The following is a 22,308-nucleotide window of genomic DNA, read 5'->3' as shown; positions in this document are numbered from 1 at the left end:
GTCTTCTGGTTCATTACTGTAGGAGACTCTTTATTTCTTAATTTGTCGAGTCATTTGAACATGTCTGCAAGTGCTCGTCCGTTGAGGGAACGTGTTCGTAAGCACTATGATTATCTCATCAACGAACTGATGGTGTCGTCTTACGTGAACGTTCTCTTCCAAGAGAAAGTGCTTTCTAGTGAAGAGAAGGAGCGTCTGTCTGCACGAGGCGGTCGGCAAGAACGGGCACAGGATTTTGTAGACACGCTCATGCACAAATCTGAATCAAGTATTCACAAATTCTTTCATATTGTCAGAGAGCACGAAGACAAGCAGCCGCACATCTACTATGATGTCTTTCCTCAACACAAAGCAAACGAGATGCAAGCGCAACGTTCGGTTGCTGCAGCTTCTCTTGCTGCTCTCGAGACAGAGACGCAAGGTGACGCGCAGTGGGAGGAGCTATTGGTTTATTTTTCAACTTTATAATTTAATTTATTGTTTGTAGGTTGTGGGTCATCGAAGGCTGAGCTGTTTGATTTGTGTGACATCGTGGGTGACAAGTGGCGTGATTTGGCTGATCGTCTCAAGATGAGCAGATATGATGTCGAGATGATAGAACTGGAGGTTCATACAAAGAAGGAACGAGCATTTATGATGCTATGCAAATGGCAGTCGATGGTAGGAGACAATGCAACTGTAGAGAAGGTAAAAGCTGAACTAAAAGAGATTGAAGAGCAGAAGAAGGAAGAAGCCATTGCAAGTAAGAGACTATAATGTTGTGATGTTGGTGTTGTAGATTTGTATTTTATATTCATGTTTTCAAGCAGCTTTACAAAGTCTAGAATAGTCTGGTTTTGTTACATTTTACTGAAAGCTTATAATGGATGTAGTTGTGTTATATTATCTTATTTATATTGTTTGCTGATTTCTATTGTTGAGCACAGAGACAACTTTACTAACAATTGTAAAATATAAATCACAGCAATATTTGCACCATTAACGTGTGATCTCTTACTTGTGTGTTAGGTATAGTGTTTCCCAATGAGCTAATTGAAGAAAAGCAATTTTGTGGTCGCAAGAAAGAGTTGACAATTTTGTCCAACACAATGTGGGGAGAAAAGGCTCCACAAGTGTCTACATCACTGAAATTCTGCTGTGTGGTGTGTTTACATGTCAGTGTCAATGAAACATTTGATATCAACCGATTGTTTTGTGTATTGCATTTAGGTGATCAAAGGAATGGGCGGAGTGGGGAAGTCATCTTTGGCAGCCAAATATGCATTTGAATGTAAACATCTGTATAGTGATGGAGTGCTGTATTTCAATGCAGAATCATGGGCAACACTGACAAACTCAGTCATACACAATGTAAACACATTGACTCACATTACTGGTAGTTTTGTGTTAACAATGAGCACATTGTCTATTTGCAGCTCACAGTTTTGTCTTTAAGTTCTCCTTCTGTTTTACGTTCTCAAAGTCGATTCGATGAGCTAAAGAGCAATCCATTACAAGACAACAATGCAGTTCTGCTTAACCACATTTCCAAGCTTCCTAAGATGTTGCTGGTGTATGATGGTGCAGATGATCTCTCTTTTCTGCCTAAAATTCTTCCTCGTTCAACTGCTCGTGTCCATGTATTGATCACAACTCGATGTGATGATTGTTTTGTGTTACAGAAATCAATAAATCATGTCATCTCTCTTGGTTGTTTGGAAGATGAAGATGCCGTGGCAGCCGTAGCCATGTGGTCTGGTCGTCAACCGTCCAACAGTCAAGAAACAGCGGCAGCCATCAAATTGTCAGTTGAACCTCCCATAGAAAAGCTAGCAATTGCTCTTGCTCATGCAGGCACATATATGCGAAAGGCACATCTAAGTTATGAGGAATATTACAAACTGTTGAAAAGAAATGAAGTTGAACTTGAGGCTTTGGCATTGGATCTTGACAAACTGTTGCATTACTTTAGAGCAAGTCGTCTACGCGAAGTGCTTATGGAAGCTGATGTAACTCAGCCTTCTGATTTGAAACGGTTGAGTGACAGGAATATTGATGAGTTGGATATAAGTGAACGTGACAAAAATGTTGTAAAAAATGTGAGAAGTTTTATGATGTCTTGTAGTCATGCTCATCTGACATGGCAGATGGACATCGAGTTGGTTGCAAGAGAGAATGCCAAAGCGTTGTCTCTACTTGAATATGCATCATTTCTGTCTTCAAGAGACATTCCAGAGAAGCTCGTTCGTCCTCTTGTGTTTGGTGAATGTGCCAATTATGAATACAGTTTGTGTGTCTCAAGTTTGTCTTCACACAATTTAGTTGAATGGCACGAGACAGCAGAAGGTTACACTTTGAATATTCATTCATTGGTGCAGTCAACAGTGATGGAACGTGTCAAGCAGCAGCCAGAAGAGATGCAATGTAAACTAACTGATGTTTGTAAGAATATGCTGTTTCATCTACCACACATTAGAACGGACTTAAATTGTGTTCCAAGTGATGTACGACTTCAACTTGCTTCTCACTCGTATTCATTGGCTAAGCATGTATTGCTAGCTGATGTAGAAATACCAACTTGCTTGCATTTGGTTAGGTGTACGTGTGCTACATTTGTGTTTTTCCAGCCTTCTGACTCATCATGTTATTTGTGTGAAAAATGGTACCTCAAAGTGATGCAGTTGGACAGTTTGCCACTTGAAGTCAAACGCAAATGTGTCATAGAAGGTATAACTTCATCTTCACTTGTTGATTCAGATGTGTTGTGTATTGGTTATCACTTTGTGTTGCTTAGCAAGTAATCATTTGAGTTTGGCATATTTTCAAAAGCACAAATTAAAGGAATCATTAGATTTGAGTGTGAAAACCAAGAAGATGATTGATGAGTTAAAACCAGATGAGAAGAAAGAAATATATGAACATCATAATAATGGTAAGATAAGACATTTGATGATGTATTTATAGACCAGGAGTGCATCTGTATTGTTGAGAATTTCTGGATGAATTTGTTTGATGATGTCAATTTCAGTACTTTATAGTTGTTTGAAAACAATTAATTTAACAAAGTTAGAAAGTTCATATAACAGAATATGATGTTGTGTGAAATACGTGACGTAATCCAGTGATTATAAATAGTATATGTAGTTTACACTAAAGAGATGATGGATAGTTTATTGACACATTTGAAGGTATGAAAACATTGATGACATTATATCTGTTGTCTTGTCATTAAGTGGATATGGTTTTTGCAATGATTAGATGACAACACAAGCAAATATTTATTTAGTGATGATAATCAAATAATCAATAATTGAATTATAATTTTGATTTGATCAGCTTGAGGTAAATAGTTTTGTTCAGACTGGAATTTCATTGTTTGTAAAGATTTTGACGTGTTTTTGTTTAATGATTATGATAGTCAGATTTATAGATCATTATTGTCATTGTTACAAGTACCCAATTGTATTGCTAGTAGTTTGTATATTTTCTGTAATTATTACATTTTAATTTATATTTTGTTTTATTTTCTCACTGTAATTAACCGTTTGTTATAGTGTTGGTAATTATTTATCATTGCTATCAACAACTAAAGAAACTTGAAGAAGAAAAGTTTTATCTGAAAGAGCAGATGTTGCTGATGAAAATTTCTGGAGAACAGCTTGGAGCAGAATTTTTGTTAGTTGAATGCAGCATGGCAGAGAACTACTTTAATAGGGGTAAACAAGACAAAGCAATGAAATTATGCCAACAAGTGATGGAAAAGTTAAATGATATGGAGGAATATGATCAGATCAAAGGTAAAGAATTTGAATCATAAATTTTCTTATTGTTGAATGTAATGCTGTGGCAAGTCAAAGTTTTATTAAATTAACCTCATATTGTGATTTCTGTTATATAGTGATGACAACATTATCAAAATGTTTTTTATCTTTTGGAGAATTTGAAAAAGCAGATGATTTATTGGATAGGTCATGGAAATTGATTTCCAGAGTTGATTATGACAATTTTCTTTATGAGCGTCTTGATGGTGAGATATTTTGTATATTTGTAATTCTCATAAATCAATTTTTCACTATTTGCTTGCAAAATTGGAAGCATGTAGTGCTTGTCAGTGACAGCAATATTAGTTAAAGAGTGTCAGGGTTAACTGTATTGAGATGTGCAGAATCTTTCATTATGGTTTTGTTGTGTATCACGTGACATGTTGTATTTGTGTGACATTAAAACTTAAAAAGCATGCGTTTATGATAGAGAAAGTGTTAATGGAGACTCAAAGCCATGATAGTTGACTTGAATGACACTCTGTATATATGATTGCAAGGATATGTTATATTGTATGTAGAATGAAAGTGCAGATAGACAGTAAAATTATGATTTTGTTTTGTTCATGTCTTTATGTAGTCATGAGTCTCAAGTGTCAGTGTGAGCTTGCAAGACCTAATGGATCAAAAGACAAGCTTACTGAAGCATTGGAAATAGCAAAATCAGCTTTGTCTTTTGCTCAGTCTTTCCTACCATCAGAAAGTTTAGACATTTTCTATTGTACGTGAATTGATTGTTAATATGTTTTGTGTACTACTGAAGTTATTTTCCGGTTTTCTTTATTCTGGTTATTGTAGTTAAAGTGTTCATTGCTAGATGTAACAGTAAATTAGGAAACATGGAAACGTGCATTGAACAACTGAAAGAGATGAGGAAAGTTGAAGAGGCAAACATGCCTGATTCACATCACAGACTGTGTGATGGTCAGTATATATGTTCTGTATCTGTTAACGTTTTTTTTTGTTTTACAGTACTGCTTTAACTTTTATTTATGTTATGCAGTAATCAAAGAATTAGGAGGCATACATGTGAAGAGAGGTGATTTATGTGAAGCTCTGATGTGTTATAAGGAAGCATTAGAGCTGTACCAGCAGGAGGACACTTCTTATCATGTGAAAATTGCTGATAGTTTGATAACATTCATGACTCAACATGACATCATATTAAAGGTTGTATGTTTTCTGTTTAGCTCTCATGTCAATTGGTACAATATATTATGAGATGGGCAACATCATTCATGCTGTAAAGCATTTAGAGCAGTCTATAGAAATTAGAGGACAGAAGCAGTTATCACTTTGTCGTGAAGCTGGTCAATGTATGCAGTAATATGCGTATTGAATGTTTATTATATCTGCGTGTTTGCATTCCAATTGTATTTGTGCTTTAGGTTATAGATTTCTTGGAATTTGTCATTTACTGACAGTAGAAAGACAGACAACATTTGAACAAAAACTACAAGGACTTTATCAAGCACGAAAGGCATTTACTAAATCTGTCAACATACTGTTATTTTATTCAAATTGTGATCAAGAAATATTGGCAGGTGAGATCTTTTGTAGTACTTGCTTTGCAGTACATAATAACTTTACTGATCACAGTGTTGAGGCTCCTTGCTGCTACTTATGTCATGAAAATTGATGAGGAGACTATAGATGAGAAGACCACTAGTATGAGCTCTGATGTCTAGTTTGCTAATATTTTCATTGTTGATGCATTTATTCATGTATGTGTAGTGCTAAAACTAATAGCAAGGAAAGCATATACTTGGAGAGATTATGCCAGAGCTAAAGATTTGTTCTACATGCAAATGAAAGTTGAAGCTGCTACAATGGTTGTACAGCCAGTACAAAAAGCTATTGGTATACAGTTGTTTGTTTGTATACGGATATTAGGTACGAAGTGTCTAGATAATGTTGACTGTGTTATGTGAGAAGACTGTGCTAAAATATATTATTAATTGTGTTTGTTTGTTTGTTGTGTGTGTGTGTGTGTGTGTGTGTGTGTGTGTGTGTGTGTTTGTGTGTGTGTGTGTGTGTGTGTGTGTGTGTGTGTGTGTGTGTGTGTGTGTGTGTGTCTGTGTGTGTCTGTGTGTGTCTGTGTGTGTGTGTGTGTGTGGTGTCTGTGTGTGTGTGTGTGTGTGTGTGTGTGTGTCTGTGTGTGTGTGTGTGTCTGTGTGTGTGTGTGTGTGTGTGTGTCTGTGTGTGTGTGTGTGTGTGTGTGTGTGTGTGTGTGTGTGTGTGTGTGTGTGTGTGTGTGTGTGTGTGTGTGTGTGTGTGTGTGTGTGTGTGTGTGTGTGTGTGGTGCTGTAGCTCAATTGGTTAGAGAGTGCATTTGGAGAATGGACACATCCAGGACCTTGCAGGGTTGCCGGTTCAAGTCACAGTGCTATGGCATAATTGCCTTTAGCAAGAAACTTACACACAATTGCTTTTGTCTACTCAGGAGTATAAATGAGTACCTTGTCATTGACTGGGGTAGACATGACTGCTGGTGTGGCAGTAACATCATGCAGCAGACGTACTTGTGGGCCTTGGTGTCTAGTCCCAGAGCTGTGCGCAATTGTCAGTGCACCTGGATGATCTCTAGTCTTGCATAGCCAAACCCTTCCCGCTTACATCCTGCCGTAGGCTGGAAGGGTCTGGCTACGTGTGGCTAGCCAAGCTCCAGTAGCGCTGTCCTGGCCCTAATCCTCCACATACTACATAGAGGCCCCGTCTCTAGAGGCATGGGAGCTATTTCCGCAACTGACCTTAAGGTTGATGTCGAATCCAGACCTCTCATCTCTCACGATTTTGTCATCAAACTCACGATTTATGGGCATGTCTCACGATTTGTGAGTCCTTTCTTCCGACAAGCCTACTGCGAGACACACTGGCAGCCACTCTGTGTAGCTCGTATTTCCGGACAGAGCGGATTCTTTGGACTAGGCTCTTGTAGATGGCTCTGCTTGCTTGTATCTGGACTGTCCAGGGTGAGGAGGGAGTGCGGAGGGGTGAGGAGGGGTAAGGGGGTCAAGAGGGGGTCAGGAGGGGGTGAGGGTGATACAGTAAGAATAACGTCTGGAAGTTCAAGGCTAAGCCTTAGTGCACGCACAGGCCAGAGTTGGCATAGGCTGCTAGCCACGCCCGCTTTAGACACATTTAATGGGCGTGGTCATTTACAAAAGACAGTCTCGCAATTTGTTGCAAAGAAAAGTTGAGAGGTTTGCAAATGACGTGGAGGGCTAACATTTGTCCATTTGTGTTGAGGCTTATGGGATTGGTGCTTTTATATTAAAACATGATTCATTTTATTGAAGTAAATGGATTAGAAATTTTTTGCTATCAATTAGTTGTTATTCATCAGATGTGACCAATAGTAATTTTATCTCTGTGCTTCAGCACTGCACAGCATCGGTTTGTGTCAGATACGTCTCTCACAGTTGGATGAAGCTGAGGAAACATTTACTGAATCACTGAGAATTGCTCAATCTCTGAGACCAGAAGAGCATCAAGGTTTACAGATTTCATCCAGTAAGACATGCCTGCAAGTCAGTCTATGTGATGTCATATTGATATCAATTTTTTTTCTAAATTTAGTCAAAAATCTGCTTGGACTAGTTCGGATGCTGAAGTACTTTAGAACGTTAGATTAAGGTACAGACTTTCAAGTTAATTTAAAAAAAATTAATTTATTGTAGGTCCCATCTCCCATACGCGTATTTTGCTTAGCTAGGTTGTAATTAATATATTGTAGACAGAAGGAGTGAGTATCTCAGAATCTATTGGTCGGTATAAAAATCAGGAAACAGATAAGTATATGGTGGATCAGTACTATAGTTTAGTGATATCTTGCCATAGTTGAGGACACACTCACAACTTAACTCTCAACTCCATAGTCCATACTCATTGTTAGTACACCTAACTCTATTTATAGTAATTCAACAATCGATTGAAATCAATTTAGAAACTCCCGGATAAATACCTTAAAACTGCCCGGATGTTTCTCCCCGCCCTCTCACTTGCCCTTCCCGCCCCCTCACGTGCAAAAGCGGTCTGGCTCCGAGGCTATGCATTTAGGTGATCAAAGGAATGGGCGGAGTGGGGAAATCATCGTTGGCAGCCAAATATGCATTTGAATGTAAACATCTGTATAGTGATGGAGTGCTGTATTTCAATGCAGAATCATGGGCAACACTGACAAACTCAGTCATACACAATGTAAACACATTGACTCACATTACTGGTAGTTTTGTGTTAACAATGAGCACATTGTCTATTTGCAGCTCACAGTTTTGTCTTTAAGTTCTCCTTCTGTTTCACGTTCTCAAAGTCGATTTGATGAGCTAAAGAGCAATCCATTAGAAGACAAGAATGCAGTGCTGCTTAACCACATTTCCAAGCTTCCTAAGATGTTGCTGGTGTATGATGGTGCAGATGATCTCTCTTTTCTGCCTAAAATTCTTCCTCGTTCAACTGCTCATGTCCATATATTGATCACAACTCGATGTGATGATTGTTCTGTGTTACAGAAATCAATAAATCATGTCATCTCTCTTGGTTGTTTGGAAGCGGAAGATGCTGTGGCAGCCGTAGCCATGTGGTCTGGTCGTCAACCGTCCAACAGTCAAGAAACAGCAGCAGCCACCAAATTGTCAGTTGAAGCTCCCATAGAAAAGCTAGCAATTGCTCTTGCTCATGCAGGCACGTATATGCGAAAGGCACATCTAAGTTATGAGGAATATTACAAACTGTTGAAAAGAAATGAAGTTGAACTTGAGGCTTTGGCATTGGATCTTGACAAACTGTTGCATTACTTTAGAGCAAGTCGTCTACGTGAAGTACTTATGGAAGCTGATGTAACTCAGCCTCCTGATTTGAAACGGTTGAGTGACAGGAATATTGATGAGTTGGATATAAGTGAACGTGAGAAAAATGTTGTAAAAAATGTGAGAAATTTTATGATGTCTTCTAGCCATGCTCATCTGACATGGCAGATGGACATTGAGTTGGTTGCAAGAGAGAATCCCAAAGCGTTGTCTCTACTTGAATATGCATCATTTCTGTCTTCAAGAGACATTCCAGAGAAGCTCGTTCGTCCTCTTGTGTTTGGTGAATGTGCCAATTATGAATACAGTTTGTGTGTCTCAAGTTTGTCTTCACACAATTTAGTTGAATGGCACGAGACAGCAGAAGGTTACACTTTGAATATTCATCCATTGGTGCAGTCAACAGTGATGGAACGTGTCAAGCAGCAGCCAGATGAGATGGAATGTAAACTAACTGATGTTTGTAACAATATGCTGTTTCATATACCGTACAGAGAAATGGACTTAAATTGTCTTCCAAGTGATGTACGACTTCAACTTACTTCTCACTCGTATTCATTGGCTAAGCATGTATTGCTAGCTGATGTAGAAATACCAACTTGCTTGCATTTGGTTAGGTGGACGTGTGCTACATTTATGCCGTTCCAGCCTCCTGACACATCATATTATTTGTGTGAAAAATGGTACCACAAATTGATGCAGTTGGACAGTTTGCCATTTGAGGTCAAACGCAAATGGCTCATAGAAGGTATAACTTCATCTTCACTTGTTGATTCAGATGTGTTGTGTATTGGTTATCACTTTGTGTTATTTAGCAAGTAATCTTTTGGGTATAGCATATTTTTGCAAGTGGAAATGTAAGGAATCATTAGATTTGAGTCTGAAAAGCAAGAAGATGATTGATGAGTTAAAACCAGATGAGAAGAAAGAAATATATCAACATCATAAAAAAGGTAAGATAAGACATTTGATGATGTATTTATAGACCAGGAGTGTATCTGTATTGTTTAGAATTTCTGGATGAATTTGTTTGATGATGTCAATTTCAGTACTTTATAGTTGTTTGAAAACAATTAATTTAACAAAGTTAGAAAGTTCATACAACAGAATATGATGTTGTGTGAAATACGTGATGTAATCCAGCAATTATACATTAATAGCATATGTAGTTTACACTAAAGAGATGATGGACAGTTTATGGACACATTTGAAGGTATGAAAACATTGATGACATAATATCTGTTGTCTTGTCATTAAGTGGATATGGTTTTTGCAATGATTAGATGACAACACAAGCAAATATTTATTTAGTGATGATAATCAAATAATCAATAATTGAATTATAATTTTGTTTTGATCAGCTTGAGGTAAGTAGTTTTGTTCAGACTGCAATATCATTGTTTGTAGAGATTTTGACGTGTTTTTGTTATTGATTATGATAGTCAGATTTATAGATCATTATTGTCATTGTTACAGGTACAGTCACCCTACCCCTATAACGATAACCTCTATAGCGATATTACCTTTATTACGATAGAAGCTGCTGAAACCAAAATTTCCCGATACCGTACAGTACAAAACTTTACCTCTATAACGATATTACCCCTATTCCGATTTCTGCCGCTGGAACGAAACGCGTTCATTGATATTAATGTGCTAAGAGTGCGCACAGTACTGCGAGGCACTTAAAAAATTCGAGCTGCGCATGTGCATTGCAACAAACATGGAGTCAAGTCCTCCTGCGGGGGATGCGGAAGACCCAGAAGACACATAGACCCTTCTGTAATCACTGTTTGAGATGCCCGTTGCCATATTCAAGCCATTTCCACTTTCCTATCTCAGTACTTAACTATACTAAAGAACAAGGAACTTCTGCAGGCAGCTGATGGAATCAAGTCTTCATTAGACAGAATGGTTACTTCTGTTCATCATCAACAAGCGACCTTGGACCAGTGGATCGATGACTAGTGTATTATAATTAATTAGGCTAAACAGTTGGAACATTTAAATGTCACTAAGTATAGTTTAAAGTAAGAACTTGTGCACAGACAGTGTTTCAGATTGCATTACCTTTATAACAATATTACCCTTATAACGATATGTTAGCGTGAAACGAAGATATCGTTATAGGGGTAGGGTGACTGTACCCAATTGTATTGCTAGTAGTTTGTATATTTTCTGTAATTATTACATTTTAATTTATATTTTGTTTTATTTTCTCACTCTAATTAACCGTTTGTTGTAGTGTTGCAGGTTATTCATCTTTGCTATCAATTGTTAAACAAATTTGAAGAAGAAAAGTTTTATCTGAAAGAGCTGATGTTGCTGATGAAAACATCTGGAGAACAACTTGGAGCTGAATTTGCTTTAAGTATTAAATTAAAGACAAATTTGTTTAGTCTATGTAGTGTTTGTTGCAATGGCAGTTTATTTATTTGTTAGTTGAATGCACGATGGCAGGGAACTACTTTAAGAGGGGTAAACGAGACAAAGCAATGAAATTGTGCCAACAAGTGATGGAAAAGTTAAATGATATGGAGGAATATGATCAGATCAAAGGTAAAGAATTTGAATCATAAATTTTCTTTGTTGAATGTAATGCTGTGGCAAGTCAAAGTTTCATTAAATTAACCTCATACTGTGATTTCTGTTATATAGTGATGACAATATTATCAAAATGTTTTTTATCTTTTGGAGAATTTGAAAAAGCAGATGATTTATTGGATAGGTCATGGAAATTGATTTCCAAAGTTAATTATTACAATTTTGTTCATGATCGTCTTGCAGGTGAGATATTTTGTATATTTGTAATTCTCATAAATCAATTTTTTACTATTTGCTTGTGTGTCAACTGTATTGAGATGTGCAGAATCTTTCATTATGGTTTTGTCGTACATCACGTGACATGTTGTATTTGTGTGAAATTAAAACTTAAAAAGCATGCGTTTATGATAGAGAAAGTGTTAATGGAGACTCAGAGCCATGATAGTTGACTTGAATGACACTCTGTATATATGATTGCAAGGATATGTTATATTGTATGTAGAATGAAAGTGCAGATAGACAGTAAAATTATGATTTTGTTTTTGTTCATGTCTTTATGTAGTCATGCAGTTCAAGTGTGAGTGTGAGATTAGAAGACCTAATGGATCAAAAGACAAGCTCACAGAAGCATTGGAAATAGCAAAATCAGCTTTGCCTATTGCTCAGTCTTTCCTACCATCAGAAAGTTATGAGATTTTCTATTGTACGTGAATTGATTGTTAATATGTTTTGTGTACTACTGAAGTTTTCTTGGTTTGTTTTTAATTCTGGTTATTGTAGGTAAATTACAAATTGCTAAATGTAACAAGAAATTAGGAAACATGGAAACGTGCATTGAACAACTGAAAGAGATCAGGAAAGTTGAGGAGGCTAATATGCCTGATTCACGTAACAGACTATATGCTGGTCAGTATAATTCTGTATCTGTTAACGTTTTTTGTATTACAATACTGCTTTAACTTTTATTTATATTATGCAGTAATAGGAGAATTAGGAGAAACACACGAGGGGAGAGGTGATTTAGTTGAAGCTCTGACGTGTTATAAGAAAGTATTAGAGCTGTACCAACAGGAGGACCATTCTGATGATGTGAAAATTACTGATAGTTTGATAACATTCTTGACTCAACATGACATCATATTAAAGGTTGTATGTTTTCTGTTCAGCTCTCATGTCTATTAGTGCAATATATTGTGGGATGGGCAACATCACTGAAGCTGTAAAGCATTTAGAGCAGTCTATAGAATTTAGAGAACAGAAGCAGTTACCACCTTGTCGTGAAGCTGGTCAATGTATGCAGTAATATGCGTATTAAATTTTTATTATATCTGTGTGTATTGCATTCCAGTTGTATTTGTGCTGTAGGTTATGCATTTCTTGGAATTTGTCATTTACTGACAGTAGAAAGACAGACAACATTTGAACAAAAACTACAAGGACTTTATCAAGCACGAAAGGCATTTACTAAATCTGTCAACATACTGTTATTTTATTCAAATTGTGATCAAGAAATATTGGCAGGTGAGATCTTTTGTAGTACTTGCTTTGCAGTACATAATAACTTTACTGATTACAGTGTTGAGGCTCCTTGCTGCTACTTATGTCATGAAAATTGATGAGGAAACTATAGATGAGAAGGCCACTAGTATGAGCTCTGATGTCTAGTTTGCTAATATTTTCATTGTTGATGCATTTATTCATGTATGTGTAGTGCTAAAACTAATAGCAAGGAAAGCATATACTTGGAGAGATTATGCCAGAGCTAAAGATTTGTTCTACATGCAAAGGAAAGTTGAAGCTGCTACAATGGTTTTACAGCCAGTACAAAAAGCTATTGGTATCCAGTTGTTTGTTTGTATATGGATGATTGAGTGTTAAGTGTCTAGATAATGTTGACTGAGAAGGCCGTGCTAGAATGTATTGTTAATTATAGCTGTGTGTGTGTGTGTGTGTGTGTGTGTGTGTGTGTGTGTGTGTGTGTGTGTGTGTGTGTGTGTGTGTGTGTGTGTGTGTGTGTGTGTGTGTGTGGTGCTGTAGCTCAATTGGTTAGAGATTGCATTTGGAGAATGAAGACATCCAGGACCTTGCAGGGTTGCAGGTTCAAGGCACAGTGCTATGGCATAATTCCCTTAAGCAAGAAACTTACACACAGTTGCTTCTTTCTACTCAGGAGTATAAGTGAGTACCTGGTTATTGACTGAGGCAGACATGACTGCTGGTTTGGCAGTAACATCATGCAGCAGATGGGTACTTATGGGCCTTGGTGACCAGTCCCAGAGCTGCGTGCCATTGTCAGTGCACCAGGATGACCCCAGCCAAGCTCTAGTCTCACGTAGCCAGACCCTTCTTGTCTACATCCTGCCATAGGCTGGAAGGGTCTGGTTACGCGAGACTAGCCAAGCTCCAGTAGCACTGGCCTGACCCTAAGCCTCCACGTAGCACATGGAGGCTCTGTCTCTAGAGGCATGTGGAGCTATCTCTGCAACCGACCTTAAGGTCGATGTCGAATCCAGACCTCTCAACTCTCATGATTTCGTCATGAAACTCATGATTTATGGGCATGTGTCACGATTTACACCCAATTCTCACGATTGCCAGTACTTTCTCCTGACAAACCTACTGCGAGATACACTGGCGGCTGTTTTGTGTAGACCGTCTTTATGGACATAGCGGATTCTTTGAACTAGACTCTTGTAGATGGCTCTGCTTGCTTGTATTTGGACTGTCCCCCAGGGGAGGGGGATCAGTAGAAGTAACGTCTTGAAGTTTGAGGCTAAGCCTTAGTGCGCGCACAGACCAGAGTTGACATAGGCTACTAGCCATGCCTACTTTAGACACATTTAATGGGCGTGGGCATTTACTAAAGACAGTCTCACGATTTGTTGCGAAGAAAAAAAACTGAGAGGTCTGCGAATGAGCTGGAGGGCTAACATTTGTCCATTTGTGTCGAGGCTTATGGGATTGGTGCTTTTAATTAATTAGAATATGATTCATTTTATTGAAGTACATGGATTAGAAATTTTGTTGATATCAATTATTTGTTATTTATCAGATGTGACCAACAGTAATTTTATCTCTGTGCTTCAGCACTGCACGACATCGGTTTGTGTCAGATACGTCTCTCACAGTTGGATGAAGCCGAGGAAACGTTTACTGAATCACTGAGAATTGCTCAATCTCTGAGACCAGAAGAGCATCAAGGTTTACAGATTTCATCCAGTAAGACATGCCAGCAAGTCAGTCTATGTGATGTCATATTGATATCAATTGTTTTGTCTAAATTTAGTCAAAAATCTGCTTGGACTAGTTCGGATGCTGAAGTACTTTAGAACGTTAGATTAAGGTACAGACTTATTAGTAACACAATACAGTCACAAGATTCATGAAGTGTATTTTACAGTTAGTGCTGATTGTCATATGTCTATATGTTTGTTTGCTTTTTGTCTGCTTATTGATATCAAATATATTCTAAACTTTATAGACAATAATGATTTACATTTTATCTCAAATTCCAATACACTACAGTATGACATTTTTGTCTTCTACAAGACAATCTGCTAATGATGCAAGTCTGTTGAGTAGCAATGCATCACTACTGACTATATTATAACACCACGATATTTGACTGTTTGTCTTTAATATTAATTAAATAATAGCTACAGGACAATATGTCTTTCCTGTTGGATTTACTGGATCTCTCGTTTCAAACTGAAGTATATTAACTGAAGCATCTTTCCTATTCTCATGAGGTATATATACTGCACATGCACATAAAATAACTGATGATAATTATGTATTACAGTTTGACTGTACATTTTACTGTTAATAATATTTTAAGTTAATTAAATTAATTTAAATTAATTGATTGTGAGGTCCCGTCTGCCATAGGCGTATTTTCCTTAGCTAGGTTGTAATTAATATATTGTAGACAGAAGGAGTGAGTATCTCAGAATCTATTGGTCGGTATAAAAATCAGGAAACAGATAAGTATATGGTGGATCAGTACTATAGTTTAGTGATATCTTGCCATAGTTGAGGACACACTCACAACTTAACTCTCAACTCCATAGTCCATACTCATTGTTAGTACACCTAACTCTATTAATAGTAATTCAACAATCCATTGAAATCAATTTAGAAACTCCCGGATAAAACCTTGAGATTGCCCGGATGTTTTTAAAATTTTATCTCTAACGTTTACGATGTTGGAGAGAGGACGACTATTTAGTTAGCTTTGTTGTGAAGTTTACAACTAGAGATTGGGGCAGTCGCTCGTGTGTCACGTGACCCACTGGTTATGTCCGCATTATTTCGCTCTCTGATTTGCTGTTGGCGCTTTACGTCATCAATACTAGAAGAGAGTGTGTTGTACAAGACGGTCAGACGAGGGACAGTGAAATATGGAATCACATCCGGGACTTGTCGGATTTCATCCATATTTGGAAAATTTGATTGTGCTACATTTGACACGACCTCTCGACGACATGCAGTGTGACTGGCTAATCCATATTTGTACAGAATAGTCGCATTTGTAGGTGGACGGTTAATGAGGAGATGGTGGAAGAAACTGCCCGACAAGACAAGAAGAAGATATGTTGGTGTGTTGTCAAAGAGTGGACATTGGATATTTGTGGGTACTGTAGGAGCGTTTGCAGGTAGTGCTGGATATTATGCGTATCATTTGGAAGAAGCAGCGATCTCTCATCGTAGAAGGTTGGAGTTGTGTGTGTGTGTGTGTGTGTGTGTGCGCGCGCGCGCGCGCACGTGTGTGCGTGCAGGTACGTGCGTGTGGGTGCGTGCGCGCGTGTGTGTGCGTGTGTGTGTGTCCACATCTGTATGTCTATGTATGTGTGTCTGTCCACGTGTGTGTGTGTGTGTGTGTGTGTGTGTGTGTGTGTGTGTGTGTGTGTGTGTACATGTGTGTGTGCATACATGTGTTTCCATGTGTGTGTCTATCTGTGTTTTTGTTTGTCTGTCTGTCTGTCCATGTGTATTTGTGTTTGTTTGTCTGTCTGTCAGTCTCTCTATGTATGTGTGTCCATGTGTGTGTGTGTGTGTCTATTTGTCTGTCTGTCTGTCTCTCCATGTGTGTGTATTTGTCCACATGTGTGTATGTCCATGTGTTTTGTCTGTCTGTCTGTCTGTGTCTGTCCAAGTGTGTATACCTGTTCATGTGTGTTTGTTTCTATCCGTGAGTGTTCGTGTTCGTGTGTGTGAGTGTGTGTGTGTGTGTCTGTCTGTCTGTCTGTCTGTCTGTGTGGGTGCAATGTTCCGGCCAGGATATTTTGCCAAACGTCAGTATGACGTCATCAAATATAATGACATCAAACGTTTAACATTGACATATTTGGTGATAACATCATATTTTACTTTACCTTTTCCTAGTCGTACTATGTAGAGTCTTATGCATGTATAATTATGTAGTTACTTCATGATTGACTATAGACTATTCAATATAATAGGCACTCCCGACTTGTGGAATAAACCTCATTGAACATAACCTTGTTGAACATAACACAGATAGATATATAATACACTAGATTATTACAATGACAAGTTGACTTAATTAACTTAAAACTGGGATTGTGAGCTGAGCTTTACAACAGTAAGTTGCGCGTGTAAAATCCATACAAGAAGCTCTGCGTTGTTTGTGAGAGAGGATCACTATGTTTTTATAACCATAAGAATTTAGCGAATCGATACATCCAGTTGACTTGTTATGCTGTAAAGAGATCTGCAAAGGTGTGTACGTACTATCTGTTCGCATTGACTTTGCGCTTTGAAAATCTGTAATAACTTCTGCGCAATAGAGCGGACAGTGACGATCTTGGTATCGTTTGAAACTGCAAGTTCCCGGATGTTTTATAGTTAGGGTAACGAAGGCGTATGTATTACACACAAGTGGTTTGATAAGACTATTGCATAATGGGATGTCACTGAGTGTGGTAAACAAATACAGCTGCATCATTAGTCACTTCCGAGTGGGAACAGAGTTCTACTAGATACGAAGATAAACAGTAAATGTAGAACACCCTTTGCAACAACAAAGAGACTGAAGAATTTAGATGTTATGAGATTGTTGTCTAGGAATGTCGTGACCATCAAAACCAAGAGGTAAATAATGGCTTTAAATCCACAATGGATCTTGAAGGAAGACATCTCACACTACGTGTGGTAGGCTGTTCAATTTTGTTCGCAATTGTCAATAATTGCTGTTTCCTCCTCCCCAAACGTCCCTTTCTTGTCTGTCCCAACCATCAAAATGACGGTACACAGAGGTACAGACGGTACTGGGGAGAACACTGGTGTGTGTGTGTGTGTGTGTGTGTGTGTGTGTGTGTGTGTGTGTGTGTGTGTGTGTGTGTGTGTGTCGGTCAGTCTGTCTGTCTGTCTGTCTGTCTGTCTGTCTGTCTGTCTGTCTGTCTGTCTGTCTGTCTGTGTGCATGTGAGCATTTGCATTTGCAGATGTTGACATGTAGGTTTATGGCTGTTGATCAGAGTGAAATGAAGGAAATTGGAGATTATTTGTTCTCACTCGAAATGGCAACAGCTGAAGGGAAACTCAATTTATTCATTTAGTCGTGTTTGTTTGTTTGTTTGTTTGTGTATGTGTGTGTCCATAAGCATGAGTGTGTTTGTAATTGTTTGATTGGACTGCAAAGTATTGTTGTTGTCATTTTTGGAAATGTGTGTTGACAGACAGATAGACAGACAAACAGACAAACAGACAAACAAACACATTAAAATTAAACGACAATATTAATTAAATTGGTTTACCTGCTCTAGTAACTTTATGTACTACAGAACCATGTTGTCTGCATTGTATCTCTTTTGCTACCCCAACTACACATCAAACAACAGAACATGTCATGCACCTCATTCATTCCCAACCATTCTCTTTGTATTACATCCTTTCACACATGTTGATATCAATCAACATAACTAATAAATACATATTGTACTGTCCGTCTGTCTGCATTCACTTTGTCATTTTTCCTTTTCTATCTCACGTACCCTTCATGTTTCACAGACAAAATTGTATCTGCTGGTCATCCCAGTTATGCAAGAGTTCTTGGTGTTAGCACAAAACTACTGCAAGCCAACAAGTGGGATGAGGCGTTAGACGTCAAGTGGAGGATTGTCATTATTGATGATCCTACTGTGACAGTGTATGTTATGCCTGTGAGTGTTGAGTGTTTGTAACGTGTGGGTAAATGTGTTTACGTGTGATGTGTGTGAAGAGTGGTCAAATTGTGGTGTATACTGGACTGTTGGAGATGATGAAGACGGACGACATGTTGGCTGTCATTCTGGGACACGAAATGGCACATGCAGTTATGGGGCACATGGTGAGGCAAGTGAGAGGTTGATTGGTTGTTTGGGATAGAGAGTGTTTGGCTTATGTTTACACGTGTGCGCACACACACACACACACACACACACACACACACACACACACACACACACACACAAACACACACACACACACACACACACACACACACACACACACACACACACACACACACACCACATTGAATGTTGTTTAGCACTGGACAAGACTAGCGCGAGAGAGTCTGGGGACGAGGCTACCGTAGATGCTGTCTAATCACAATTTCTAATTTGAAATTAAAATAGATAAATGTATTTTATTTTATAATTTTAGTTTAAGCATTTTAAACTTTGGAATAAAAAATTTGTTATTGAATATTTTATATCTAATTTGAAACTGTTTTAATTTATTTTTTTAAATTTTTAGAAAATTTTTACTTTAGTTTTAATTAATTTTCTAATTTTATTTTTTCAATTTTATTTTATAATTTTTCTTGATTTGTATGGCACAAACAAGCTGTATATACATATAGTATGCATGTTGGGTTGTAGCGTGTGTGTGTGTGTGTGTGTGTGTGTGTGTGTGTGTGTGTGTGTGTGTGTGTGTGTGTGTGTGTGTATGTCCATGCAGGGGTGTTTAAGTTGTTGCCAAGTCACCAAAATTTGCGACAGACTTTTCACTTTGGCGACAAAGACGTGAATTTTAGGCGACAGATTTGTACAACTCTGAAGTGACTCAGACTAGCTCACCTTTTTCGTGCATCAGGCTCCTGTTGCCAGTAGACTCCTGACTGCAGTAGTAGTCTTGGCATGGCTAGACCTGCTTAGAACAACGTGGTCTGGACACATCAACAAATACCATCCAGTTTGCCTAATACTTATTTGGCACAATGGACTTATAGCACGTGAGGTACGAATTGAAGGACTTTTTGCACACGCTGTTATTTTATCCATCCAGAGACCAAGCAGTTTTTGCATGTGTTCTGTGCTAAAATTATGGTGTCAGCACGTGCATGTGGTACACCAGCTGAGCTTAATTAGTGAATGTGAGAGGTTTCAGTACACTAGCCCCTAGCTACGTACATACAAAATGAACTTTGTACTGGACTGTCTATGAGGGCAATGCATGCATGGCCATTGGTCTTGAAGACAGATCTGTCTAAAAATTTTCTTTTGTGAACTTTGTGTCGGTATTAAAAGATATCCATTGACCAAGTAAAAGTGAATACACGTTGCTCTGATCACATGTCCTCAACAAAGCCCGGATGGCGCCAATGTCCATTCTGTCGCCAGAATTTGCCAAGTCTTGGGCGACAGTCCTCAAAACCTTTGACACCCCTGCCATGTGTCTGTCTGTGTGTCTGTACATGTGTGTGTATGTGTGTGTGTGTGTGTGTGTGTGTGTGTGTGTGTGTGTGTGTGTGTGTGTGTGTGTGTGTGTGTGTGTGTGTGTGTGTGTGTGTGTGTGTGTGTACATTCCAACAAGCCAGTCTAGTCTTGCCTTTTGCGTGAAGAAAGGCATACGACTTAGACTTTGTAGTGAGCTTGGTTTTGAAGGCTGCTGTTTTCTGTTCATCACGAAATGAACACGAAACAGATTGGGACGCCAACCCAATTGACCCACGTCGTGCCATTAGCAGGTCCTTAACCCAGTATCTGGGGATTACCAACGAGGAGGTTGCACCACCCCAAGGTAGACGTTCAGTGGGAGGCCAGAGAATGAGATGGAACGATTTGGTACTGAGGGATTTAAGGAATTGCAATCTTGATGGGGTTTGGAGGATACTAGCAGAAGATAGGAATGAGTGGAGGAATCAGATCTGGGCTGCCACACAGGAAGTAAATTTCAAGAAGGAAGAACAAGAGAAATACCGCAAGGATGAGCAGAAACGTTGCTGCGAAGCAAGGCAAACGACATCAGAGTTTGCTTTACACTGCAGCTTTGACGGTTGTGGATTTACTGCTGTAAATCATGCCGGCCTTGTAAACCACCAGAGACAGAAACATGGTCAGTCCCTGAGTAGTCAATGTCAGTACTGTCACCAAACATTCCGCCAACAAGGCCTCCACAATCACGAGCGTTTCTGGTGTCAGAGAACATCCACTCCTCCAATATAGCCTATGGTGACCTTGGCCTGCATCGTTTCTCATTGAAATGAATGCAGCATGAAGTGAAGTGAAGTGTGTGTGTGTGTGTGTGTGTGTGTGTGTGTGTGTGTGTGTGTGTGTGTGTGTGTGTGTGTGTGTGTGTGTGTGTGTGTGTGTTTGTATGCATGTGTATATTTACATGCATGCCTGATCAGATGTTGACATGTAGGTTTATGGCTGTTGATCAGAGGAAAATGAAAGAAATTGGAGATTATTTGTTCTCACTCGAAATGGCAACAGCTCAAGGTAAACTCACTTTGTTCATTTAGTGTGTGTGTTTGTTTGTTTGTTTGTTTGTGTATGTGTGTGTCCATAAGCATGAGGGTGTTTGTAACTGTTTGATTGGACTGCAAAGTATTGTTGTTGTCATTTTTGGAAATGTGTGTTGACAGACAGATAGACGACAAACAGACAAACAAACACATAAAAATTTAACGACAATATTAATTAAATTGGTTTACCTGCTTTAGTAACTTTATGTGCTACAAAACCATATTGTCTGCATCGTATCTCTTTTGCTACCCCAACTACACATCAATGCTCCTCACTTATTCTTAACCATTCTTTTTGTATTACACCTTTTACACGCGTTGATATTAATCAACGTAATTTATTAATTCATATTTGTAGTGTCTGTCTGTCTGCTCTTCTTCTTGTTCACTTTTTAATTTTCTTTTTCTATCTCATGCACCTTCATGTTTCAAGACAAAATTGTATCTGCCGATCATCCCAGTTATGCAAGAGTTCTTGCTAATTGATTGTTTTATACTACAGACATGTTATGACATTCGTGAGAGTTTGTTTTGTGGGAGACTCTCGCAGTAGTCGATGGAGACAACCAACCGTTGAGTGGCTATCAATCCACCCAGTAGACCTCGACATGATCATTCCTGACTTCATCGGGTACAGAAAGACATGCAATTGTGATGACTTGAAAGGCAATTTGTGTTGCAAAACTCTCACACATCAGAGTGGATCAATGACGTTCTGTATTGCTTGTTGTGGATTGAGACTTGAACTTGCATGACAAGTTGGACAACAGAGTTGTTGCTGTACACTACAAGAGTGCTCGTGTCAGTCCACATATGTAGCTGTTCCATGATGTTGTGTCATCAAGACTTGTCCATGCGTTCTTGGAGCTACGAGTAGCTATTAGGTACAGCATCATGTGACTTGCACTGGCAGTGCGTGTGGCTATCATTACACAGGAGTTTGTCGGTCGATCCTACTGAAATAGGGTGTAAAGCCTCAGGTGTGTGTGTGTGTGTGTGTGTGTGTGTGTGTGTGTGTGTGTGTGTGTGTGTGTGTGTGTGTGTGTGTGTGTGTGTGTGTGTGTGTGTGTGTGTGTGTGTGTGTGTGTGTGTGTGTTGTAAGTATACTAAATATATTATATAGCAAGCCAATACTAAACTTTAGCATACATGCAGCCTACCACATCCACTTCCTCAAGAAGAAAGAGGAACACACTCATTACGCCTTGCAGTCTACGTTAATTCAGTAATTAGTATGTGGCAGATTGGTGCCAATGCGTGTGTCCTGTCTGATAAGCGGGAAACTCCCGCGTGATGCGAGAGAGAGAGTTGGCAGGATTATCGTGGTGTCCTAGCTTGTTGATCCTATGTACATGTGAAGTGTTAGCGATACCATCTCTACTCACGTGCAAGCGTCTTTATCTC

At 38.7% G+C, this 22,308-nt stretch overlaps 5 protein-coding genes across 6 annotated transcripts; all 5 read left to right on the top strand.

Moving 5' to 3' along the window:
* LOC134180938 (uncharacterized) lies at positions 1–5,405 on the top strand. The gene is made up of 14 exons (XM_062648120.1): positions 1–421; positions 488–742; positions 1,009–1,142; positions 1,210–1,350; positions 1,416–2,706; positions 2,774–2,911; positions 3,534–3,776; positions 3,878–4,006; positions 4,381–4,521; positions 4,599–4,724; positions 4,804–4,929; positions 4,991–5,116; positions 5,189–5,340; positions 5,400–5,405. Exons 1-14 carry the CDS (start codon positions 61–63, stop codon positions 5,403–5,405), a joined length of 3,369 nt encoding a protein of 1,122 aa, XP_062504104.1. The 5' UTR covers positions 1–60.
* On the top strand, positions 5,404–7,760 carry LOC134181219 (uncharacterized). The gene is made up of 4 exons (XM_062648455.1): positions 5,404–5,468; positions 5,535–5,660; positions 7,182–7,313; positions 7,380–7,760. Exons 1-4 carry the CDS (start codon positions 5,429–5,431, stop codon positions 7,433–7,435), a joined length of 354 nt encoding a protein of 117 aa, XP_062504439.1. The 5' UTR covers positions 5,404–5,428; the 3' UTR covers positions 7,436–7,760.
* LOC134180937 (uncharacterized) lies at positions 7,756–11,601 on the top strand. Its single transcript, XM_062648119.1, has 7 exons — positions 7,756–8,000; positions 8,066–9,356; positions 9,424–9,561; positions 10,854–10,979; positions 11,051–11,167; positions 11,267–11,395; positions 11,564–11,601. Exons 1-7 carry the CDS (start codon positions 7,872–7,874, stop codon positions 11,599–11,601), a joined length of 1,968 nt encoding a protein of 655 aa, XP_062504103.1. The 5' UTR covers positions 7,756–7,871.
* Positions 11,602–11,611: 10 nt separating this feature from the next.
* LOC134181411 (uncharacterized) lies at positions 11,612–14,677 on the top strand. The gene is made up of 9 exons (XM_062648688.1): positions 11,612–11,855; positions 11,933–12,058; positions 12,132–12,257; positions 12,319–12,444; positions 12,518–12,673; positions 12,729–12,797; positions 12,864–12,989; positions 14,240–14,371; positions 14,439–14,677. Exons 1-9 carry the CDS (start codon positions 11,717–11,719, stop codon positions 14,492–14,494), a joined length of 1,056 nt encoding a protein of 351 aa, XP_062504672.1. The 5' UTR covers positions 11,612–11,716; the 3' UTR covers positions 14,495–14,677.
* Positions 14,678–15,505: 828 nt separating this feature from the next.
* Positions 15,506–21,805, top strand: LOC134181331 (metalloendopeptidase OMA1, mitochondrial-like). 2 transcript variants are annotated; one of them, XM_062648589.1, is made up of 6 exons: positions 15,506–15,750; positions 15,808–15,865; positions 18,183–18,334; positions 18,394–18,501; positions 20,802–20,878; positions 21,407–21,805. In XM_062648589.1, exons 1-5 carry the CDS (start codon positions 15,745–15,747, stop codon positions 20,814–20,816), a joined length of 339 nt encoding a protein of 112 aa, XP_062504573.1. In that variant the 5' UTR covers positions 15,506–15,744; the 3' UTR covers positions 20,817–20,878; positions 21,407–21,805. The 2 variants fall into 2 exon arrangements, 1 of the variants encoding a protein (XP_062504573.1); XR_009970127.1 differs by lacking the exons at positions 18,183–18,334; positions 18,394–18,501; positions 20,802–20,878; positions 21,407–21,805 and adding an exon at positions 17,240–17,317 and having other exon boundaries at positions 15,506–15,865.
* The last annotated feature ends 503 nt before the right edge of the window (positions 21,806–22,308 follow it).

This window comes from Corticium candelabrum, chromosome 6, assembly GCF_963422355.1.
Source record: "Corticium candelabrum chromosome 6, ooCorCand1.1, whole genome shotgun sequence".
NCBI classification, from domain to species: Eukaryota; Metazoa; Porifera; class Homoscleromorpha; order Homosclerophorida; family Plakinidae; genus Corticium; species Corticium candelabrum.
The sequence above is the reverse complement of the archived record's forward strand: the minus strand, read 5'-3'. Positions and strand labels throughout refer to the sequence as shown.